The following is a 24,283-nucleotide window of genomic DNA, read 5'->3' on the forward strand; positions in this document are numbered from 1 at the left end:
GCGTCATTCTCAGTCTGACAACTGAAAATCAAACAATCAGGTCACACATGATACCGTGAAGTAAAACTGAAACTTTAGTGGTGCAGAAAAGTGAAAATATAAACTGCAGCCTAATAATTTTTTAACCCCTCTGAAAGACTGCAAGAGCAAATTGTTCAGCATCTACAGTAATGGCAAGAATAATGTTTCTCAATGTAGAATTGTAAAGAATGTATTGATTTAATGAGCTACGCTCCATGAAAATTATCCAATAATTCAGAAAATCTGTAGGCAAGGAACAAGGCCTTAAGCCAATATTGAACAGTTGTGATTTTGCAACCCTCATACCCTGGAAATGACTGCAGGACTCAGGAAAACGCTCAATGAACATGGTTTGTCACTACATGCACAAAAACAAGTCTACCTTTATAATATATAAAGTATAAACAAGATCCAGAAATCTTCTTTGATGCCAAGCTCATTGAAAATGGACTGAGTTGAAAATCTTCTGAAATGAAAAGTGTTATGTTTAGCAGCAAGCAAAGGCTGCATTCCAGCATAAGAACTTTTATTCCATCTGTGAAGCATCGTGGTGAAGGTACCAGGAACAGCGTGACTTGTTTTCATTGATGAAGCAACAAATTGTGAATTGTACAGGAAGATGTGAATGTATCATCTTTGAACAAATTGGATGATGCAGCAAGTGACTCTACCAAAACGAGGAGGAATGTCATGTTTAGGAAGGGTCAAGTCAAAGTCCTGACTTGAATCCTGCAGAAATACTGTGACAGGAGCTGAAGCAGGGAGTTCAAGCAAAAAGTTCATGCAGGAAGTCAACCAGCATCCATGTTCAGGGCTCAACACTTAATAGAAAGTTTGATTGACTTCCCTTTTTTTTTAGTTGTAGCACTTGTTTGAAACTGATCATGTTTTAGGTCATAAAACTTTCTAAAGTGTCAAACAACCCAAGCTACAATGGGAAAAATGTTTTTTAAAACTTGAACAATTGTTCTTCAAATTTGCCAAATGCAGACAAAGCAAACACCTCTCCAATTGTCTCTTGACATAAAAGTGATGTAAACTTGCAGTTGGAACAAAACTGATCAACTTTGTGTTTTTTTTTTTTTTTTTTTTTTTTTGTGTGTGTATTTCCAAGCACTTTTTTAAAACTTGTAAATCTTAGTAACTTTCTTTGGCTGTACTTAGTGGTTCCTGTGGCCATTAGCAGCTCCACAACAAACAATACAACACGTGCACAAACAAAGTGATTGGTGTCTCATGTGTACTTGTCCTCTGGGTGAGGAACAGCCAATTAGCTGCTGTTGATGACTGAACTTGTGACTTTATGACTCGAAGCTTTTCACACCTTCTCACATTAGTGCCACATGACACAACTGCAATCAAGGGTGTTAACAGCTAATGAGTTCAGCATAAACACATGATGCAACCATTACATTAAAGACTAAAGACTTATCAAAGTGCACTTTTTAGACAGATCCTTCCTTTCAAAGAATTATGATGCAACCTCCAAAAGTCAGAACTTTGTATAGGTTTTAAAGTAAAGGAAGAAAACCCTTCACCAATGTACCAAAACATTTGAACTGCTCAACTGAATTGAACGAAAGGATGACAATCTAAGCGATGGCACATGTTGAGGATAAATTCAGTAAAGAATTGGTTCTGGTTGTCAGTTTGTTGAATGTTAAAAATTCAGGCAGGTGTGAAGACATGAGTGTCGCCGATAATTGTTACGATCAGATGATCCCTAAAACAGCAATGTATTCAATGACAAATTCTATGTTGAAAAATAAAACTGAAAATCTCTAGTCCTTATTTCAGACATTTAACCAAAAACCCATTAAAATAATCCTAATTTATTTCTGCATTTTAGGACTTGCATTGTATTGCATTCTGTATGTGACTTGTCCTAGCATTAGCATGAAACTCTTATGTTGTGAAATATAATCACATTTAAACAGCATTAATTAAATGCTGTTTAAATCTTAAACGTGGTAAAACCGTAGACTGTAAAAACACGAGGACACCTCTGCCACTCACATTTCATGCTAACGTTACTGCTTCTTCTTCTTTTACTTTCGGCTGTTCCCTTTCAGGGGTTGCCACAGCGAATCATGTGCCTCCATCTAACCCTGTCCTCTGCATCCTCTTCACTCACACCAACTAACTTCATGTCCTCCCTCACTACATCCATAAATCTCCTCTTTGGTCTTCCTCTAGATGTCCTGCCTGGCAGCTCCAACCTCAGCATCCTTCTACCGATATATTCACAATTTCTTCTCTGAACATGTCCAAAACGCCTCAATCTGGCCTCTCTATCTTTATCTCCGAAACCTCTAACATGAGCTGTCCCTCTGATGTCCTCATTCCTGATCCTGTCCATCCTCGTCACTCCCAAAGAGAACCTCAACATCTTCAGCTCTGCTACCTCCAGCTCTGCCTCCTGTCTTTTCTTCAGTGCCACTGTCTCTAAGCCGAACAACATCGCTGGTCTCACCACCGTCTTGAACACCTTTCCTTTCATTCTTGCTGATACTCTTTTGTCACACAATTTAATTCAATTCAACTTTATTAATATAGTGCCAATTCACAACAAAGTAATCTCAGGGCACTTTACAGAATAAAGTCAAAGTCACAACACACCTGACACGTTTCTCCACCCGTTCCAACCTGCCTGAACTCGCTTCTTCACCTCTTTTCCACACTCTCTGTTGCTCTGAATGTTGACCCCAAGTACTTAAAGTCCTGCACCTTCTTCACCTCCGCTCCCTGTAGCCTCACCGTTCCCCCTGGGTCCCTCTCATTGACACACATGTATTCTGTCTTGCTGCTGCTAAGCTTCATTCCTCTGTTTTCCAGAGCAGACCTCCACCTCTGTAGATTTTCCTCCACCTGCTCCCTGCTCTCACTACAAATCATAATGTCATCTGCAAACATCATAGTCCACAGAGATTCCTGTCTAACCTCATCTGTCAGCCTGTCCATCACCAGAGCAAACAAGAAGGAGCTCAGAGCCGATCCTTGATGCAGACCCACCTCCACCTTGAACTCCTCTGTCACACCTACAGCACCTCACCACGGTCTTACAGCTCTTTTACATGTCCTGCACCACTCTAACATACTTCTCTCCCACTCCAGACTTCCTAATACAATACCACAGCTCCTCTCTCGGCACCCTGTCATACGCTTTCTTTCTCTAAATCTACGAAGACACAATGCAACTCCCTCTGACCTTCTCTGTACTTCTCCATCAGCATCCTCAAAGCCAATACTACATCTGTTGGACTCTTTCTAGGCATGAAACCATATTGCTGCTCACAAATGTTCACCTCTGCCCTTAGCCGAGCTTCCACTACTCTTTCCCACAACTTCATTGTTTGGCTCATCAGCTTTATTCCTCTGTAGTTGCCACAGCTCTGCACATCTCCCTTGTTCTTAAAAATTGGCACCAGTACACTTCTCCATTCCTCTCACTCTCCAAGATCTTGTTAAACAAACTAGTCAGAAACTCTACTGCCACCTCTCCTAGACACTTCCATACCTCCACAGGTATGTCATCAGGACCAACTGCCTTTCCACTCTTCATCCTCTTCAACGTCATCCTCACCTCTCTCTTACTAATCTTTGCTACTTCCTGCTCCACACCAGTCACCTCTTCTACTCTTCGTTCCCTTTCATTTTCCTCATTCATCAACTCTTCTCCTTCCATCTTCCCATCACACTTCTGGCACCTGTCAATACATTTCCATCCTTATCTTTAATCGCACTAACCTGCTGCACATCCTTCCCATCTCTGTTTCTTTCTTTTCTTTCTTTTTCTATGCCTCTTCTGGAAGAAAGTGTTCACTACAGCCATTACCATCCTCTTTGCAAAGTCAACCACCTTCTGACCTTCTGCGTTCCTGTCCTGAGGACCAAACCTGCCCATCACAGTCTCATCACCTCTGTTCCCTTCACCTACATGCCCATTGAAATCTGCACCAATGACCACTCTCTCACCTCTGGGGATGCTCTGCATCACTTCATCTAACTCACTCCAGAATTTCTCCTTCTCTTCTAACTCACATCCTACCTGTGGGACATTACCACTCACAACATTGAACATCACCCCTTCAATTTCCAGCTTCAGACTCATCAACCTGTCTGATACTCTAATTACCTCTAGAACATTCCTCACAAACTTTTATTTCAGGATAACTCCTACTCCATTTCTCTTCCTATCTGACCCATGGTAAAACAACTTGAACCCTGCTCCTAAGCTTCTAGCCTTGCTACCTTTCCACCTGGTCTCCTGGACACACAGTATGTCCACCTTCCTTCTCTGCATCATGTCGATCAACTCTCTAGCCTTCCCTGTCATAGTACCAACATTCAAAGTCCCTACTGTCAGTCCTACATTCTTAGCTTTCGTCTTATCTCTCTGCCTATGAACACACCTTCCACCTCTCCTTCTTTGACTTCGACCAACAGTAGTCCAATTTCCACCGATACCCTGTAGGTCAACAGCACCGGTGGCGGTCGTTGTTAACCCGGTCCCCGACCGATCTGGTATGGAAGTCATTGTGAGGATTCGCATGTTTGATTTGGCATGTGTTTTACGTCGGATGCCCTTCCTCCCACAACCCTCTGCATTTATCCAGACTTGGGACTGGGACATGAAGACACTGGCTTGTGCCCCCTTGTGGTTGCATTGCTAACGTTACTGCTTACAATCACAAAAACTCACTTCTCCATACTGCTGAAGTGAATCGAGGACTTAAATTTACTGCCCTACAAACCTTAATCTTTATTCAGTCCGATTCATTCTTTATATAGCACTAATTCACAATAAGACTGCATGGATTTATAGAGGAAACCCAACAAGTCCCCCATCAGCTGCAAACCTGGGGACCCCTGCAGAAAGGGGGACAGAGACTATTTTTAGATGAAAAAAGGCTCCATAAGAAGTTCGGTATACTTGGATAAATTACCAATACCAATTTAACCTACTTAAATCTGATGTACTCAGAGGCCCAGTGGAGGGTGCAGTGTTGCCAACTCCTCAGTAAGGGAAGTAGCTATTGGTTGTCCTAAAACTCGCTAAATTACGTAATCGCCTAAATTGCATAATTGCTCATGTGCATGTAATTGTAATGGATGCTGTAGGAGAGAGGAAAAGTGAGTAAAAAAAAACTTACATTTGTTTAGAACTAGGAATGAACTCGATTCATTTTATTTATTTATTTTTTATTTCACAATTCCAACCCTTCTCTTTTATCTGGGCTTGGGACTGGCAAATGTGATCCAAAAGACAGTGGGATGGAGTTTTGTTTTGTTTTTTGTGGAGTGATTTATTTTAGAAGACATTTTTACTTTTACATCGGGATCAGCTAGCAGTGGCTTTGTGTATGCGCGATTAATTTAACTTGCAGTCTGGATGTTGCAGAGGTGTGTGACTGCAGCTGGGAGGGGCTGCTGCACGAAGACTAGGCCACCTGTGAGTGGTTTGGCACGTGGGAGAGTTATAACAGCACCCCCTGCTCATTGATAAGAGTAACAATGATACATCCTTTCATGTCAGTCTCCACATGTCTGCAATAACACCAGAAAAAGTCACTGGATTCTTCGCTAGTCGTTTTTTTTTAAAAAGAGTTGCTAGCGGGTTCTGAAAACCCACTAAATATAGCAACAAAGTCGCTAGGTTGGCGACACCGGGAGGGTGGTGGGATGAGACACCTGAGAAAATGCTTACAGCACATTAATTCAGTTACGTTATGTCGTATTTAGCACTTTTCATGGTTATGCAGTAATATAATTTTTTACGTCAATAGTTTAATTTTGTTATTAGTATTTAGTTTTTAAGAAATAACTAAATTTATCACCTCAAACGTCTCCACTTGCATGTTGCACTCGTGGTGCCAGACTCTGCTGAAATGTTACCTGCACAACAGGATGGTGCACAGCAGTAAACTTTGCAGCTGAGTCCCTGTCATGTGTGAAAACTTTGCTACAGGCAGCCATAATTCCGTCAAAGACAAAGTATGTGGTAGAGGATGAGTGGACAGTTATCAATAGTAAACTCTCTGGGTTCAGAGAACAGGTGTTATTACAGCTTCATTAATGTGTATTAATGAAGCTGGTTTAGTTATGTGTGAGCTCTGCAGTTGAGATGTGGTAAATGGTAAATGGTCTGCACTTTTATATGGTGTTTTTCTACCTATTCGCACTCACAATCCCACACACACTCCTACACCGATGGGGGAGTTGCTATGCAGCTGACCAACACTCACCATGAGCAACTAAGTTGGGGTTCAGTGGGGTCACTTCGACATGTGACCAGAGGAGCCAGGGATCGAACCAACAACTGGGAGATTGGTGGACAACTGCTCTACCACTTAAAAGTTGAACAACAGTTAAAACATCCTTCAAAAGTACATGGAGTACAAGTTACCATTACAACTAGGTAAAACACTAATATTAAAATGTAATCATTCAATCATATTTGATTTAACATCACAACGAGTCATGCAAAACGCTGAAATGCTGTAGAGATGTGTTAAGGGCTACCTTGGTGCCTGTCCTGAGCCAGGATGAAATCAAATGGTTGCACCAGGAAAAGGCATCCGGCCAAATCAACATGCAGAACATGTTCCACTGTGGGGACCCCGAAAGCTGATCTATTGATGTCTGTGATATTTGTCAGATACTTCAGTAAGTGGGCCTTCATAGTTTTACTTTACGCTGGACCAAATGTTATTTCATGGGCACATTTTGTAAAGTAACACAAAAGGAATTAATAAGTGCTCTTACTTCCATGGAAAGCAACTTTTAAATAGTGTTTTTAAAAAGTAACTTCCCCGACACAATGGAGGAGAAATGTGTTCCCCAGAGAGAAGGAGGAAGAGGAGATAAATAGAATGTAAACAGAGTTTTGCTCAGAAAGCTCCTTTGTGACAATGGAAGAAGATGAGCTCTGCTTCCCCCAGCTCCTCAACGCCTCCTGCAGGAGGCCGAAACCTCCTGACTTTGACACTTTGTTTGTTTACATCCTGCTGTTTTTTATCTCTCTGCTCACGGCTGCTCTCAACCTGCTGCTCATCATCGCCATCTCCCACTACAGGCACAGATTAAACAGCATAACTTAGTGTTACACTGTATTTACAGGAAGTAGTGTATGAGTTCAAATGAAGGTCAATGAGCGTTAGTGAATTTAGGTTCATTTCTGCTTGTGTGAATCCTGCTAAAGAAAAATTAAACAAATGTCACATTTCCTCTGTGCAGCTAAAAATATTTTCTCTCAAAATTCAAATTATCCTCTTAATGAAATCCTACATTTTGGTTCAAAAAATGTTAATGATGTGGTGGTTAGACATAGAAGGAATCTTACCATAGGATTTAAAAGGATTTCTGTTCCTCATTTTGTGAACTCACAATCTCTCAGGACCTTATTCAAGCCCATAGCTGTGGCTTAATTTTGTGCGTTGTTTTAATAAACTTTAGTTTAGAATAAATTTTGCTGCTGTTATGGCAGAGCAGCCATTGTTTTTGATGGTAATAATTTTAATACATGTCGTATTAATCATGTCGTATTCTTGCAGGCAGCTCCACTCACCCACCAACCTACTACTACTCTCTCTGGCAGTCTCAGACTTCCTTGTGGGTTTCTTGGTGATGCCAGTTGAAGTTCTACTGATGGGTACCTGTTGGGTCTTGGGTGAGCTTATGTGTGCTGTGTATTATTTCCTTCCAGTCATTCTTATCTCTGCCTCTGTAGGAAACATGGTGCTCATATCAGTCGACCGCTATGTGGCAATTTGCGATCCTCTGCATTATCCCACTATAATCAATGAAAGAATAGTAACCGTCAGTGTTTGTCTATGTTGGGCCTGTTCTGTTTTCTACAGCATTTTCCTTTTATATGACAACCTGCAACAACCAGGCAGGTACAACTCCTGCTATGGAGAGTGCATGATCAATATTAATGGAGATGTGGACCTAGTTATTGCCTTTATTATCCCCATTACAGTCATCATAGTTCTGTATCTGAGAGTGTTTGTCGTTGCAGTGTGTCAGGCTCGTGCCATGCGCTCTCAGGTTGCAGCATTCAATGTTGAGTTTTCAGTCAGTCGGTTAATGAAACAGTCTGAGCTGAAAGCAGCCAGGACTCTTGGTGTTGTCGTAGTTGTGTTTCTAATGTGCTACTCTCCATACTATTGTCTTTGTCTGACAGACCGCAACATCTTGGTCGGTTCTTCAACTGAGGCTTTCATGAGCTTTGTGATGTATTTTAACTCCTGTCTGAACCCTGTGATCTATGCCTCATTATACCCCTGGTTTAGAAAAGCTGTAAAACACATTGTCACCCTCCAGATACTGCAGCCTGGCTCCTGTGAAGCCAACATATTATAGAGATTTAGTGGGCTGTATTTAAAATCTTTCTTTTGCAAATTTACTAGGCATTCAGTCATTTTCACAATTATAATGTACAATTTCAGGTAGATGTTTTTATTTCAAGATGTGTGATTAAAAATGGTATTGCTATTGGTAATTCCGCATTTGTGAAATGGATATTTGTGCGTAAACAGTAAATTATGAGTAACTTAATATGTGAATTAGTCAGTGTGTCACATATTGTTCAATACATGTCATCATTTCCTAAATATACTGAAAACAGGATATATCGTGTGTGCTATTAGTGACCTTTTTTGTAACCACATTTTAAAATACTAAAATTTCTGTTTTTGTCTTAAATCTTTGCAAATTTAATAAAATTAAAAACAAAAAGAAATCATATGTACATAAGTATTTGTGGCCTTTGCCATGACACTCAAAATTGAGCTGTGCTGCATCCTATTTCCAGTGATAATCCTTGAGATGTTTCTACAACTTGATTGGAGTCTACCTGTGGGAAATTTAGTTGATTGGACATAATTTGTAAAAGCATACACCTGTCTGTTTAAGGTCCCATAGTTAACAGTGCATGTAGTACACAGCACAAACCAAGACAATGAAGTCCAAGGAATTGTCTGTAGACCTCTGAGATAGGATTGTATGGAGGCACAGATCTGCTGAAGGGTACAGAAAAATGTCTGCAGCACTGAAGGTCTCAATGAGCACATTGGCCTCCATCATCTGTAAATTTAAGAAGCTTTAAGCCACCAGGACTCTTCCTAGAGTGGGCTGGCCAATCTGTGCGATTGAGAGAGAAGGGCCTTAGTCAGGGAGGTGACCAAGAACCCGCTGGTCACTCTGAAAGAGCTCCAGCATTTCTCTCTGGAGAGAGGAGAACTTTCTAGAAGAACAACCATCTCTGCAGGACTCCACCAATCAGACCTGTATGGTAGAGTGGCCAGACAGAAACCACTCTTAGTAAAAGGGACATGAACTCTCACCTGAAGGACTCTCAGACCATGAGAAACAACATTCTCTCATCTGATGAAACAAAGATTGAACTCTTTGACCTGAAGCCCAAGTTTCATGTCTGGAGGAAACCAGGCACCGCTTACCACCTGGTCAATATCATCCGTACAGTAAAGCATGGTGGTGTCAGCATCAGGCTGTGGGGGTGTTTTTCAGCTTCAGGAACTAGGAAACTAGTCAGGATGGAGGGAAAGTTGAATGCAGCAATGTACATCCTTGATGAAAACCTGTTCCAGAGCTCTGGACCTCAGACTGGGGCAACAGTTCAACTATCAACAGGATAATGAACCTATGCACACAGCCAAGATAACAAAGGAGTGGCTACGGGTCAACTCTGTGAATGTCCTTGAGTGGCTCAGCCAGAGCCCAGACCTAAACCCGTTTGAACATCTCTGGAGAGATCTGAAAATGGCTGTGAACCAATGCTCCCATACAACCTGAAGCTTGAGAGGTACTGGAAAGAAGAATGGGAGTAACTGTCCAAAAATAGGTGAGTCAAGTTTGTAACGTCATACTCAAAAACTGCTTCAACAAAGTAAGCTAAGTAAAGCAAAGGCAAAGAATACTTATATACATGTGATTTTTATTTATTTATATATATTTGCAAAGATTTCAAACAAACTTCTTTCACTTTGTCATTATAGGATACTGTCTGTAGAATTTTGAAGAAAATATTTAATTTGATCCATTTTGAAATAAGGCTGTAACATAACAAAATGTGGAAAAAGTTAAGTGTTGTGAATACTTTCTGGATGCACTGTATAGTCAATTTCATTGTAATCTGAACAGTTCTGGAAGCAGAACTACATCAGGCATTAATGATGTTGAAACTAATGTACCAGAGAACTTGCGCTATTTCCCTATTTGGAATCACCAAATGCCAAATTAGTGCCTAGTAAGCATTCCATTTGGTATTCTCCTAATTTCTGCCTTGTGTGCTGAGTGTGTAGAATTCTGATTCTATCTGGGACTTGATCAAGATGACAGAGGATGCTCTAAGTAACAAAAAGATATTTAGTTTACTGTGTTTTAGCAAACGCATTGTTTTATCATCCCCATCCAGGTTCTTTCTTAAAGTGGGCATAAAAAGCAAAGCAAAGCATATTGGAGCTCTAAAAAGTCTCAATCCAACATGCTGTTTCTTGGATGACCCAGGACCTTGATGCCACACTACCATGCTCTGGCTGTGTAATCTTGATACGAGAAGCAGTTCCAGCTGTTCCAGCTTGCTAAAAGAAAACACGAGGATTAAACATTCCTTCTGCTGCACCTTATCTAGTCAACTGGTGCTGTAGCAATCAGCCAGACAATTAGCGAGGTCCGCCTGAAATCAGCAAAAAGCTTTTACTCTTTTGGAGTAAATTATGCTGGCTGGTTCTGGTGATTGAATGATCACTGGAAACCTTTGAGGTAGTGAGTCATTCCACCGTTTCCTGGCAGAGAACCCTGGCCTCAGACTTGAACGTGCTGACCCGCATTCCAGCCACATCACACTATGCTGCAAATCATCCCAGTGCAGGCTGAAGGACAATGTCTAATGAAGCCAAAAGAACCATGTCATTTTGAGATGCACTCTCCTCCCTCTGGCTGCGCCGGGAAATAATATCCATAAAAATCACAAAGGTTCGGTGACAAAGGGCAACCTTGACGGAAGCCAGCACCTACTGGGAATGTGTTTGACTTCTTACTGAGAATGGGGATGAAACCATTAACTCCAGTTATACAAATGGTAAATGGTCTGCACTTATATAGTGCTTTTTACCTATTGTCATTCAAAGTGCTTCACACTGCTTCTCAATCACCCATTCACACTCACTATCTCTCTCTCACACACACACACACACACACACACACACACACACACACACACACACACACTGGCCAACGCTTACCGGGAGCAACTAAGTTAGGGTTCAGTGTCTTGTTCAAGGATGAATAGTTGGTGCACTGTTCCACAGCCAGGTGGAAGCTGCATTGCTCCCCCTGGATCTGGGGTTTAACAATCCAAAGAAGTCTCCTTTCCATCACCTTGGCATAGACTTATCCAGGGAGCACAACCTTCTGTCCCTCTCTTTTAAAAATAATAATATCGTAAATACAAGTCCAAAATGAGTTTCCTCTGTATAGGTTGGCTGGGGTCAGTTAGAGGAAAGGGTAAAGATTTTCAGGAGGCTTGCTGGGTTCCTCCCATTGGATGTCTACAGTGCACATTTAACTGGTAGGAGACCCAGAGCATATCCAGAACATGCTGGAGGGACTGTATATCTCATTTGGCTTGGGAACATCTCAGGATTCCCCAGGAGGAGCTGGACAATTTGGCTGGGCATAGGGACGTCTGGACCTTGCCACCGCTACTCAGCTGTGAGTAAGCAGCAGATAATGGATGGATGCATTCTTTAGGAACTTGTCACTGCAAAATAAATCAAACAAAACAAACTAAAAAAAAAAAAAACACCCCACAAGGCATAACATCAAATCTATCTGATTTTTACATCTACTGGCCTGGACTGTCTGCAGAGTTACTGCTGCTTAATGCAATCCGAAAGCATATGTACTTTTGTGAAAAACAAATTTTGAAAAGTCAGCGTCAATCAGCATGAATCCCTTGCTGCTGCCTCTGTGTTTACTGATGAAAACGTTATCAGTGAGCAGCTGGGTGGAGCCAGGGGGCCAGAACCAATTAGATGTGGGGAGACAGACATGAGGGACTGATGACTGTCTATTTCTCCCCTTCTTGTTCTCTGTTGGCACTGTCTCTGTCTGCTTCACTGCCTCTGTGTCATTCTCTCTCTGTATTTTGACATTTGCTGTTTTAGGGCATAATATTGTTACATGTTACCTGTCTGTGATCAACAAATGCAGCCAGGTTAGGGGGTGGTTAGTGGATTAGTGTGCAGGGGTTTCAAGCTTAAACACAGTTGTAGCTATAGTGTGCTTTGGTTTTAATGTAAAAATTATGTCATGTGCAAAAAATAAAAAGTGTTTAAAAAGCTAAAATGTAGATTTAAAAATGAGCTGCATAAGACCACTTATCAAGTCAGGGAGCAAAAGGGCAGGTATTTGAGCACCACTTGGTCTCTGTCTTTGCACGTGCATTGTTATATCTGAAAACCGTCCGACTACTTCTCTGACGATGGAAGAACCTGAACTCTGCTTCCCACAGCTCTTCAACATCTCCTGCAGGAGACCTAAGCGTCTGTTCTCTGAGGCTGTGCTGGTCGACATCATGCTGTATGCCATCTCTCTGCTCACTGCTGCTCTCAACCTGCTCGTTATCATTGCCATCTCCCATTACAGGTAGATATCACACTCCCTGCACAGCTCAGTGTGTTTGTTTTGATGTTTATTGTCAGAAATGGCTTTGGAAACGAGCATAACATTTTAATAATTGCCCCTTATATTTGCCACCATAATACTGAACTAAAGATCATTAGCTGATGTTAGAGGCGTTAGATTGTGATTTTGTGAAATTATGTTTGGATCAAACCTCAGGAGCAGAAATTGAAGTCTGTGAAAGTGCAGAAAAGATGAATGTCTGTTTAAAATCTGTGCAGAAAGTGAGGTTAGGCAACTAAATGTGCTCAGCATGTTTAAAAATCTGCTGCATATTTGTGCTGTGACCTGTTCTGCCTTCAGACAAGGTGCTGAGATGCACGTGGTTGTATATGAATTAATGTATGCACTAACTGACATAACTCACCGGAAATCACTGTGAATTTAATCCTTTCCTAATGCTGAGCAACTGGAGATACTTCTGCATTTAATTATCATCAGGTCGGCATTAGTTCACCTCATTTAATAAGGGTTTCTTCTATGAAAGGAAAATGTCTCCACCACTGAAGTCAAATGAAAACTGACATTTTTAAAACACTTGAGAACTGCATCAATTAGTAAAAATGATCTTAAAGTGATCTTGGTGCATTTTTTAAACAGTTTTTTTTCTAATCCTCTTTAATACTCAAACAGTTAATGTTTGATAGGTCGGGTTATTGTTGTCTTCTACAATTTGTAGAGTTAAAGTTTTTTTAATCTCCCACTAACTGTTCGTTACACATTTCTATATGTTAGGGTGGTGGTATTAATGTTGTGGCTGGTGTACACACCAACACAATTCACAAAGTGTGTTTTCACCTTGACGTATTGAAATTTGTCATTTTCAAACGTATTGAAAATCAATCCTTGCCCATTATTTTACAGCTGCTAGTTCAGCAGAGTTCAGCAGCTTCTCTCTCTGACGATGGAAGAAGCTGAACTCTGCTTCTCACAGCTCGTAAAACTCCTGCAGGAGGCCTAAGTGTCCTTATTTTGAGGCTGCTCTCCTTCATCTCTCTGCTTACTGCTGCTCATCATTGCACTCTTCCGCTACAGGTAGAGATCAGCCTCCCTGCTCAGCTCAGTCGATTTTTTTTTTTCTGTTTAATGTCTCAAATGAAGTGAGCGACAGATTTTTGTTTAATTGTTTCTGTTGATTTTGTTTGGAACAAGCTTCTGCCATTAGAAAATACAACTGATGTTAATCGAGCCACTAAGGATTCATTCTGTGAAATATGTAGAAACGATTAGTGGTTCCAGAAAAGTGCTTTTGTTAACATGTAGGTACAGATTCAGAGGGAAACTAAAGCTTTTCTGTGCATCAAGTTTTCAAAAGGGAGATTTATAACTAATATAAAACCATTGGCTATGAAATGAACAATTTTTTTTATACATATATATGATTTCTTCACATCACTCAATCTACTTTGCCACAGTACAATGAAAGGAAAATCATGAACAGACCATAGATCTGTGACTGTGTGCTCTTCATGTCGTGTGGAAATATTTGCTAAATATGTTTTTATTATTATCTTTGTGTTTGATCCTGTTGCTGATGGGAACTGGCTGGAGTTCTTTTTCCAGTTTCACCATTGTCCTGGAGTCAGTAACGAATTTAAGTGATTGTTCCACCACTGATGTGGGCATGTTGTTTCTTTGACCTTGTTTCTCTGTTGCAGGCAGCTCCACACCCCCACCAACCTGCTCCTGCTCTCTCTGGCAGTCTCAGATTTCATTGTCGGTATCCAGCAAATGCCGGTTGGAATCGTGATCTGGCAAGGCTGCTGGTTCCTCGGTGATTTCGTCTGTATTCTGAACTCCCTTTTAGGTTTTATAACGAATAGTGTTTCAGTGGGAAACATGGTGCTTATATCAGTGGACCGCTATGTGGCCATCTGTGAGCCCATGTATTATCACACCAAAGTAACTGTGACAACAGTGAACCTCTCTGTGTGTCTGTGCTGGATGTTTTCTGTATTTTACAGCAGCTGGATACTGAGAGACCTCTTCAAAAAGCCGGACAGATATGTGTCTTGTTATGGAGAGTGTGCAGTTGCCATTAGTTATGTTGAAGGAACGGTAGACTTTGTTCTGACCTTTGCTGGGCCCATCATAGTCATCGTAGTTCTGTATATGAGAGTGTTTGTGGTAGCGGCGTCGCAGGCTCGTGCCATGCGCTCTCACGTTGCAGCTTTTCAGAGTTCAGTGACCATAACTGCCAAGAAATATGAGCTGAAAGCAGCCAGGAACCTTGGTGTCGTTGTAGTCGTGTTTCTTTTGTGCTTCTCTCCATATTACTTCTTCAGTGTAGCAGGTGGGAACAGCTTGGATACGTTCTTTGAGATCTGGGTGCTGTATTTAAACTCTTGTCTGAACCCTGTGATCTACGCCTTGTTCTACCCCTGGTTTAGAAAAGCTGTAAAACACATTGTGACGCTTCAGATTCTGCAGCCTGGTTCCTGTGAGACCAAGATGCTGTAGGGCTTTGATTCCAAATCTTTTTCACCTGATGTCCCCTTATGTTGTGGATTTGTTTGTACATATGTGTTGCATGAACTCAAATTTAATTTATATGGCCCAATTTCCAATTTACAAAATGTCCTTGGGGGATTTACAGCGTGCCCCAAAGCACCATCCTCTGTCCCTTAAATCACACTGGAAAAACTAAAGAAACATCAGGAAGAACAACCAGAGGAGGGATGTCTCTGCCAGGATGGACAGCCCTGCAATAGACATGTAGATCAACACAACAACATCTTAGGTTTACATTAGGGACAGGATGAGGACAGTACAGAGTAGAACCATAGATGAAAAATATGATGATGGAGAACATGGAGCAGCTCCCAGGTGCCACCCACAGACAGGACCTGAACAACCACGTACGTGATCACTGTTCATACTCTGTAACTGACTGCATGCAGTAGCTGTGTGTGATTGTTCTTTGTGTTGTGAACAACCTGGAAATTATTTTTGTACATTTCATGAACAGCCCTTCATTTGATCCCATAGAAGTCCCCACAGATTGTGTTTCTGTGTTTATTCATGGGTTTCTTCCTTCATTAAAACTTGTTTATGATGGGAAATACATTTGATAATGCGATCGTTTGAAGAGAAATATGAGGTTAAACATGTTACTTATTGAGTTTAACTACATATTTTGCCATATTTCATTGCTGAAGGTTTTTTGTTTTTAACTTTTGTGACATTTTTTGTTTTATTCTAGTTTATTCTCTTTTTTTATCTTTTAATTACTATTGTGATTCTGTCACTACAGGTTTGTGCCTGTTGTTTCATTGACTCTTCACCTTATTTATTTCACTGTTGCAGACAACTCCACCTCCCCCACCAACCTGCTCCACCTCTCACTGGCAGTCTCAGATTTCTGCTGCTGAAAGCAGCCAGAAATCATGGTGTTGTTGTAGTCATGTTTCTTCTGTGCTACTCACTTTATTGCTGTATTTTAACCCCTGTCTGAACCCTGTGATCTACACCTTGTTCTACCTCTGATTTAGAAAACCTGTAAATACATCGTGACTCTGCAGCCTGGTTCCTGTGAGACCAAAATGCTATAGAGAGAGATGTTTAGTCAAATAAGACACTTTATAAAATAAGTTTCAGTAACAACAGCCAAACAAATCACTAATAAAAACATTTTGAAGATTTGAGCTTCACAGTAGAACATGCTGCTAATATGTTGTGCTGACAATGACAACAGAGATGAAAAACTATTGAAATTTGCAGAACACACTACCCAAATCTGGCTGTAATTTAATTGTGTGTTTGTAAAGTTTTAACCTGTTGTACAGACACTTAGGAGGAACTTAGTGGAATCTGTTTAAATTTCTAACTTAACTTTATAAAGGTATGAATAATGGATTAAGAATTACAGTTTGTGTGAGGACTTGGAGAATGACAGTTTATATACATTCACTATTTGTCGCTAAATTATTTATTTAAAAGGTTTGTATTTTTGTTGGCGCCGAATGTTATAAATATCTTTAATAAACAAAAACCCCAAGAATTCAGGCTTTAATTAATTTGGTAAAAGGCCACTTTTATCCAAAGAGCTTTACAATGTTGATCCCCATTCACACACACCGATGGCAGTGGCTGCCGTTCAAGATGCTCACCTGACCCACCAGGAGCAACTTGCTAAAATTGAAATGACCTTTACTCTACCTCTACTTTGGGAAGGCCAAACATGCAGTTGGCTCCATCCCAACATAATTTTAATGTAAATTCAGCTGGTAAAAATGTTAAATTAAATTCTCAAAGGCTTACAAACAGTAAAAAAAAATATATAAAAAAAGAAATGTTTGTATAGTTTAATTTATAACTTTTCTTTATACACTGACCATCATTGCTACTTTTGATGATGAAAGAACATTTGGTCAGACTGAATGTGCAAAAACAGTCAAAAAGAAAAATGGTCAAGTGAATAAAAAAAATTAAATAATACAAAGTTTGCATTCCCTTGATAATATAATGAAAAGACTCTAATTTCTTAAGAAAAATTTGTATACAGGAGCCCAATATGAAAAAAGTTTAACAAAGATTTCTATTGGATTTGTAAATAAGGAGAATAACATATAAAATAAAAATTGACATTTTAATTTAAACAAAGAAAAAATTTGTTTGTTTTGGGGTGGGTGGGGGGTTATATTTGCATGTTTCTTGTTGATAATACTCATTTTACTACAACACAACACCACTACAACATTTTTGATTAGGCAGAAGTGTCTGGCTGGGATACCAGGGAGAGGATGGTAATAAGTCCAGGGGAACCACATTTCTCGCCCAGTGACAGCTGGGATACGCTCCAGCAACCAGGGACCCTAAACAGGATGGACGGGTCATGAAAGGGATAAATGGTCTGATGTCTAAATCTGTTGCTGCTCTCTGGATATTTTCTCTTTTTTAGACTGTTCTCTGTGAGCCCTGATGGTTGTGTGTGAAAATCCCCCTGAATCAACAGTTTCTGAAATACTCTGTGCAGCATCAACCACTGTGCCACATTCAAAGTCAGCTACTACTCTGTGATTAGTTCATTAAACATTTGCGTTGAGGAGCAGTTGAACAGCACTTGATTGCATGAGGCCTGTAAACAGATATTAAAAACTATATTAACATCAAAAACAAAGTCTTTATAGTCTTTATGAGTCTTTATATAGTGTTTGTTAAATGATGCTCAATTAGTTCCCCACAGTTTAATTGTGAATTTGTGGTAGATCACAATATCATTTTAATATTAGAAGAGTTGTCACTTTTAAAGTCTTTTTAAACTGTCTCCTGGACTTTTCTGTCCATTTGTCCTTTAGGGTTTCAGGCCTCTTTGGATCCTGGATGTACAGAACACTGTGCTAGAGAGGCCATCCTGCATGTAGCAGGGGGCTCAGTAGTAGCTGGCCTGCTACACTTTCTGTCCTTTAGTTGGTTTTACTTCAACCTGTGTTTGTGTCTTTTCATTGCTTCTTTATTGCTTTATGTGGCACATAACTTTTAATGTGTGGCTGTTCCACCTCCGGCGGGAAGCGCGGTCGGAGCATGCTGGCTTCGCCAGACCAGACGTGCCACCAGCACCAACACCATGCCTCCAGAGAGGAATCCACATGCTGCTCCTCGGCGCACCTCTCCACCGCGACGTCTTCCCGGTCCTGGCTTTCCTGGAGCCACAGTCATTGACATAGCAGAGAAAATTCCAAACCTGATAGAAAAACATCCTACGATACCAAAAGTCGTGATACACGTTGGCACAAATGACACCAAACACCAACAGTCTGAGTTCTCACTGGAGAGTTTTCACGAAAGACGGTTCTTCATTTCCGGCCCAATTCCCACGCTGGGTCGCGGTGTTGGCTGGTTCTCCAGACTCCTCAGCCTGCACACATGGCTTCAACCACAAGTCTCCCCACACGGTCTCTTTTACGTAGACAATTTCAATCTTTTCTGGGATCGTCCTCAGTACTTCAAACAAGATAGACTGCACCCGAACTTTCTGGGATCATGGATGTTGACTGAGAACATTGTCCACAGCATCTCAGTCCCCGGTAACTGACTGACAACCTGTGGCTCTGATGCGCTCACCTCTCCTGCATCCTCTGCTCCAACCCCCGACAACATCCACAGGTATAGACAGTCTGAGGTGTTTGTAGAATCTGACGCTAACAACAGACAAAATGCATCTCTTATGGATTCTAATTTTTCACCCAGGGAATTTTATTATTTTAATGAATGTTATGAACCACACTGCTCTTTGCCCAATAGATACTATGTCTGTTCCACGACCACCTAAACGTTTTAAACCAAAATTGAACACAAGGAGAGTTAATCATAAAAACCTTATACAAGTTAAGACTACTGCTCATACTAAACCAAAACCCAAAACTATTAAATGTGGATTATTAAATATCAGATCTCTCTCTTCTAAATCTCTGTTGATAATCAAATCAAATTTATTTATTGTGTATCGTGTACCGTCCTCCAGTCCCTTATTCAGAGTTTGAAAATGCTGTGAACAAATTTAAAGAAATTATTTCTTCATCTTTTTCACCACCATGTGTCAATACTATGGTTAGTAGCCATCTTACTCCTCTACAAGTTGATTATTTAGTTGACGATTCTGCAGCCTCAATGCGTATCATACTAGATACAGTTGCCCTGAAAAAGAAAAAGAAGGCAGTGAATCAGATGAGCCGACCTCCATGGTACAATTCACAAATGCACAGCTTAAAGCAGGCGTCATGAATGTTAGAAAGGAAAGAACAACATATTATTCATCATTAATATAGGAAAACAAAAACAACTCTGTTCTAGGCTCGAGCCTACTATTCCTTTAACTCTGAGCAGCAATGACGTCATGACTTTCTTTATGAATAAAATTGTAGCTATTAGAGAAAGAATTCACAAGATACTCCGCCCAAATATTACAGATAGATCTTCATGTACAACAGCTCTAGAATCCTCTATAAGGCCCCAATCCCTGTTAGACTGCTTTTTACCCATAGATCTCACTGAGCTAACTTCAACTATTGCTTCCTCAAAACTAACATGTCTTTTAGACCCTGTCCCAACCCAATTGCTTAAAGATGTTCTACCTTTAATAGACAAGTTCATATTAGATTTGATCAATCTATCTTTAGAAACAGGCTATGTACCAAAGGCCTATATAGTTGCTGTAATCAAACCACTACTTAAAAAAACTTTGTCTTGATACAGGTGATTTCGCCAACTGTAGACCGATATCAAATCTCCCATTTATTTCTAAAATCCTTGAAAAAGTAGTTACAAAGCAATTATGCGATCACCTGTACAGGAATAATTTGTATAACGACTTTTAGTCAGGATTTAGAGTTCATCATAGTACAGAAACAGCACTAATAAAAGTCACCAGCGATTTTCTTGTGGCCTCAGATAATGGTGTCCATAATCGTCCTACTAGAACTTAGCACTGCATTTGACACCATTGACCACAACATTTTATAACATGAACTTGTTCATGTTAATGATGAATCTTCTTTCTGCACAAATGTCAGTTAGTTCCACAGGGTTCTGTGTTAGGACCAATACTTTTCAATCTGTATATGTCTGTATATGTTTAGGCAAAATTATTGGGAAACATTCCATAAACTTCCACTGCTATGCAGATGATACCCAGCTCTATTTATCTGTGCAACCAGAAGATACTAACCAATTAGTCAAACTTTAAGCATGCCTAAAAGACATGATGACAATTTCCTATTTCTAAATTCAGAGAAAAAATTATTCTATTTGCGCCTAAAAAGATGAGAAAAATGCTGCCTAACAATATATTTACTTTAGATGGCATTTCTTTGGCCCCCAGTACTGCGGTGAGGAACCTTGGAGTTTTTCTTTACCAGGATTTTTCCTTTACATCACATATAAGACAAATCTGTAGAACAGCCTTCTTCCACCTACGGAACATTGCCAAAATTAGGAGCATCGTGTCTCAAAGTGATGCTGAACAACTAGTCCATGCATTTGTTACCTCTAGGTTGGACTACTGTAATTTCCTACTTTCAGGATGCCCCAGTAACTCCCTAAAGAGCCTGCAATTAATTCAAAATGCTGCAGCAACAGTGCTGACTGGAGCTAGCAAGAGAGATCATATTTCACCTTCACTAGCTTCTCTCCATTGGCTTCCCATAAAATCTAGAATAGAATTTAATACCCTTGTTCTTACATATCTGAATGGTAAGGCTCCATCATACCTAAAAGACCTCATAGCACCATATCATCCCAGTAGACCACTTCGATCCCGGAATGCAGGCCTACTTGAGGTTCCCAGAGTTCGCTAAAGTAGAATGGGAGGCAAAACCTTTAACTATCAAGTCCCTCTTTTTTGGAACCAGCTTCCAATCCAGATTCGGGGGGCAGACACCCTCTCTACTTTTAAGACTAGCCTTAAACCTTCCTCTTTGATAAAGCTTAGTTAAAACTGCTCAGTCAACCCGAACTAGCTCCTACTTAAGATGCTACAGCTTTAGAGTGTTGGGGGACTCCTGCAAGTGCAATGAGCTCCTCTCCTCTTTCTCTCTATATATTTATTTGTCACCAATGCATGGTAATAATTTTGTGTCTTCTCTATCCCGTAGTTGTGCTTCTGCCCCTCTGTCTCCCTCTCTCTGTCCCTTCCTGCAGGTGTCCTTGGCTTTGAAGCTGTGTGTTTTCACTGTGCAGCTCCAACCCAAATCAAGCAGAGGTGGAGTAAGAAATTCATGATATCTTAACAAGAGGAGAATGCTTTGCAGTGGAATGATATACATTAAAGATTCAAAACAGAGGCTGTGACATAAAGATGCTCTGTATTCAAGCCACAAAACAGGAGATTGGAATATAAGAAGCCCACCAGGACTACCTCCACCAAGGAACAGGAGATGTGCAAGTGCACAATGAAAACATTTGCTTTTATTGTCTACAAAAGGGACATTGCAGGGCCCAGAGAAGCCAGAAGGGGAAGTGGAGGCACCCATATCTCAACACAATCAAAGAATAGAAAAAATAACTTTATTGTTATAGTAACATGTATTAGGAAATTGGAAAAGTCATCATCCATCCAATTAATATAACTACTATAAAAACAAACATTTAAACTACTAGCTGTCAATAAATAGGAAGGATAAAACATACTAAAATCCACACAGACTTGTAAATTTAATATTGCCATGATCCCTTATTGCATAATGGACATTTACTCAGTGCTTAGTTGTACTTGCAGCACTTAGTATGATTATTGCACTTGGGTTAAAACTGTTTTTAAATCTCTTTGTCCGAGTTTTAAGTGATCTGCAGCAGTTGAAACAGAGTTTCCACAGGCCACAGGATCCTGTGTTGATCTATTTCTTCTATAAGCAAACTGGTGTGGGTCAAGACTTTGTGGGAGCATTGGAGTTAGGTGACTCCGGACCAGCTTTTCAAAACACTTCATCACCACTGGAGTGAGTGCCACTGGCCGGTAGACGTTAAGACTGGAGATGTATGGTCTCTTGGGCACAGGGATTATAGAGGAGGACTTCAGGCATGGTGGGACAGTGGACTGAGGCCAATTGAAAATCTTGATAAACACGCCAGACAGCTGATCTGCATAGTCCTTCAGCACATAACCAGAAACACCATCCGGTCCAGTAGCTTTCCTTGGGATGACCACCCGGGGCGTACACCTCACCTCATGCTCTTCTACTCCAAGGGTGACGCTGCTGTGAGATGTGGTGTGGCTGCCTCCAGTAACTTCACATTGAAGCAGGCAGAAAAGGTGTTTAGCTCCTCTGTCAGTGATGTGTCAACTTCAGCAGCTCCAAGGTTGGTCCTGAGGTTGGTAAGATGCTGGACTCCCTGCCACACCTGCCTGCTGCTGTTGCTGTCCAGGTGGTCCTCTGTCTTCCTCCTATTATACTTCTTAGCCTTTTTTTCTTATGCCTTTATTCAGGTTTATTCGGGCCATGCTGACAAGACCCCTGTCACCAGAAATGCAAGCCAATTCATTGCATTTAAAGTCACACACTCCAGATCCCAGACACACAGAGGCCACATCCTCTGTTCTTACTGGAGTCACTGGTATAGTCATGATGCTGCACTGTCTAAGTTTCTAGCTCAATAGCAGAGTCGAGTTGAGCCATGTCTCTGTAATCACCAGAATGCAAATGTCTCTGATAGGTCAGAGAGTGGGATTGTGCTGGTAACCAGAAGTCTGGCAAAGACTGTGACAGATGATCTTATTAATAAATTAAGATATCCAATCATCAGTGAATACTTGAGTGATAAGGCTTCTGTTGTCTTGGATGTGTAGTGCACAATCTTTGAAAGAGATGAATTAGGTGGCCCTAGGGTGTCGCCCGGTCTGTAAGCTATGATAATTGAGGATTTTGGAAGGCCACTTTGCCCATCAGAGCACCTGTCTAATTCTACAAATCTGATGTCATACATAAATGGAGCAAGGAATTTCTTACAGGATCTACTAATCAAATTGACAAGGAGACTGTACAATAATATTTACTGGAAATGGAGTGATGTAAGATTGGCCCAAATGAAGAAGGAAAATTAAAGACTGTTAGACAGCCTCTCTCTTCTAAGGGCAGAAATGATGGAATTAAAACAAATGGACAAAATTGACTAACACGCAATGAAACTGGATTGAAGTATGAGGCAGAGCAGGTGGTACTCTACAAAAATGGGTTGACAACAGTGACGCAAGTACCTACTGTAGCATATGTGTTCAATAAAGCACCCAGCAGAGAATTCAGAATGAAGTTCAAAAACCTCAAAAAACTCCCACTGAATGTACTCCCACACCATCTGACCTCATGTGACATGATCTCTGCGCCACATGATGACGAATAGCTCAGAATCTTGCTATTAGAAAATCTCCCATTGCTGAACTCAGACAAAAATGGACTGGAGACAAAAGAGACTATGCAAGACAATCAGTGTGTTGTATTCATCAATCACAGTAAATGGTATAATTCACTATAACTAGTATTAATCAAGCATAATCATTGACTATGCTATACACTGTTTTATAGCATAGTATAAATACTTTTATTCCTGGGTTATTTTTATTGTTCATATGTTGTATTTTTTTTTTACAAATAGCACAAAACAAGTGCAACTTAGAGTTCATTCTCTTGCCCAAAGACACTTTGGGCAATACCCCATAATGACAACTTGAAAGAACTTTGTTTGAAATCTTAGCAAATATATGAAAAAAAATTTTTTTTTTTTTTTTGGGCAGTTTCTCCCATTCTTCTTTGTAGTACCTCTCATCTTGGCTGTGTGCTTGTTGTCCTGTTGAAAGATGAACCGTCACCCCAGTCTGAGGTCCGGAGCTCTCTGGAACAGGTTTTCATCAAGGATGTCTTTGTACATTGCTGCATTCATCTTTCCCTCCATCCTGACTAGTCTCCTAGTTCCTGCCGCTAAAAAAAACATCCCCACAGCATGATGCTGCCACCACCATGCTTCACTGTAGAATTGGCCAGGTGCTGAGCAGTGCCTGGTTTCCTCCAGACATGGTATTTGGCATCCAGGCCAAAGAGTTGAATCTTTGTTTCATCAGACAAGA

At 40.6% G+C, this 24,283-nt stretch overlaps 2 protein-coding genes across 2 annotated transcripts; both read left to right on the forward strand.

Annotated features, from left to right (window-relative positions):
* The first annotated feature begins 6,932 nt into the window (after positions 1–6,932).
* LOC137132808 (trace amine-associated receptor 6-like) lies at positions 6,933–8,385 on the forward strand. Its single transcript, XM_067515796.1, has 4 exons — positions 6,933–7,096; positions 7,575–7,690; positions 7,916–8,101; positions 8,207–8,385. Exons 1-4 carry the CDS (start codon positions 6,933–6,935, stop codon positions 8,383–8,385), a joined length of 645 nt encoding a protein of 214 aa, XP_067371897.1.
* A 2,093-nt stretch (positions 8,386–10,478) lies between these two features.
* LOC137133620 (trace amine-associated receptor 13c-like) lies at positions 10,479–19,986 on the forward strand. The gene is made up of 2 exons (XM_067517413.1): positions 10,479–12,693; positions 14,388–19,986. The coding sequence occupies exons 1-2, from the start codon at positions 12,530–12,532 to the stop codon at positions 15,187–15,189; spliced, it is 966 nt and encodes a 321-aa protein (XP_067373514.1). The 5' UTR covers positions 10,479–12,529; the 3' UTR covers positions 15,190–19,986.
* Positions 19,987–24,283: the final 4,297 nt, after the last annotated feature.

This window comes from Channa argus, chromosome 9, assembly GCF_033026475.1.
Source record: "Channa argus isolate prfri chromosome 9, Channa argus male v1.0, whole genome shotgun sequence".
NCBI lineage: Eukaryota > Metazoa > Chordata > Actinopteri > Anabantiformes > Channidae > Channa > Channa argus.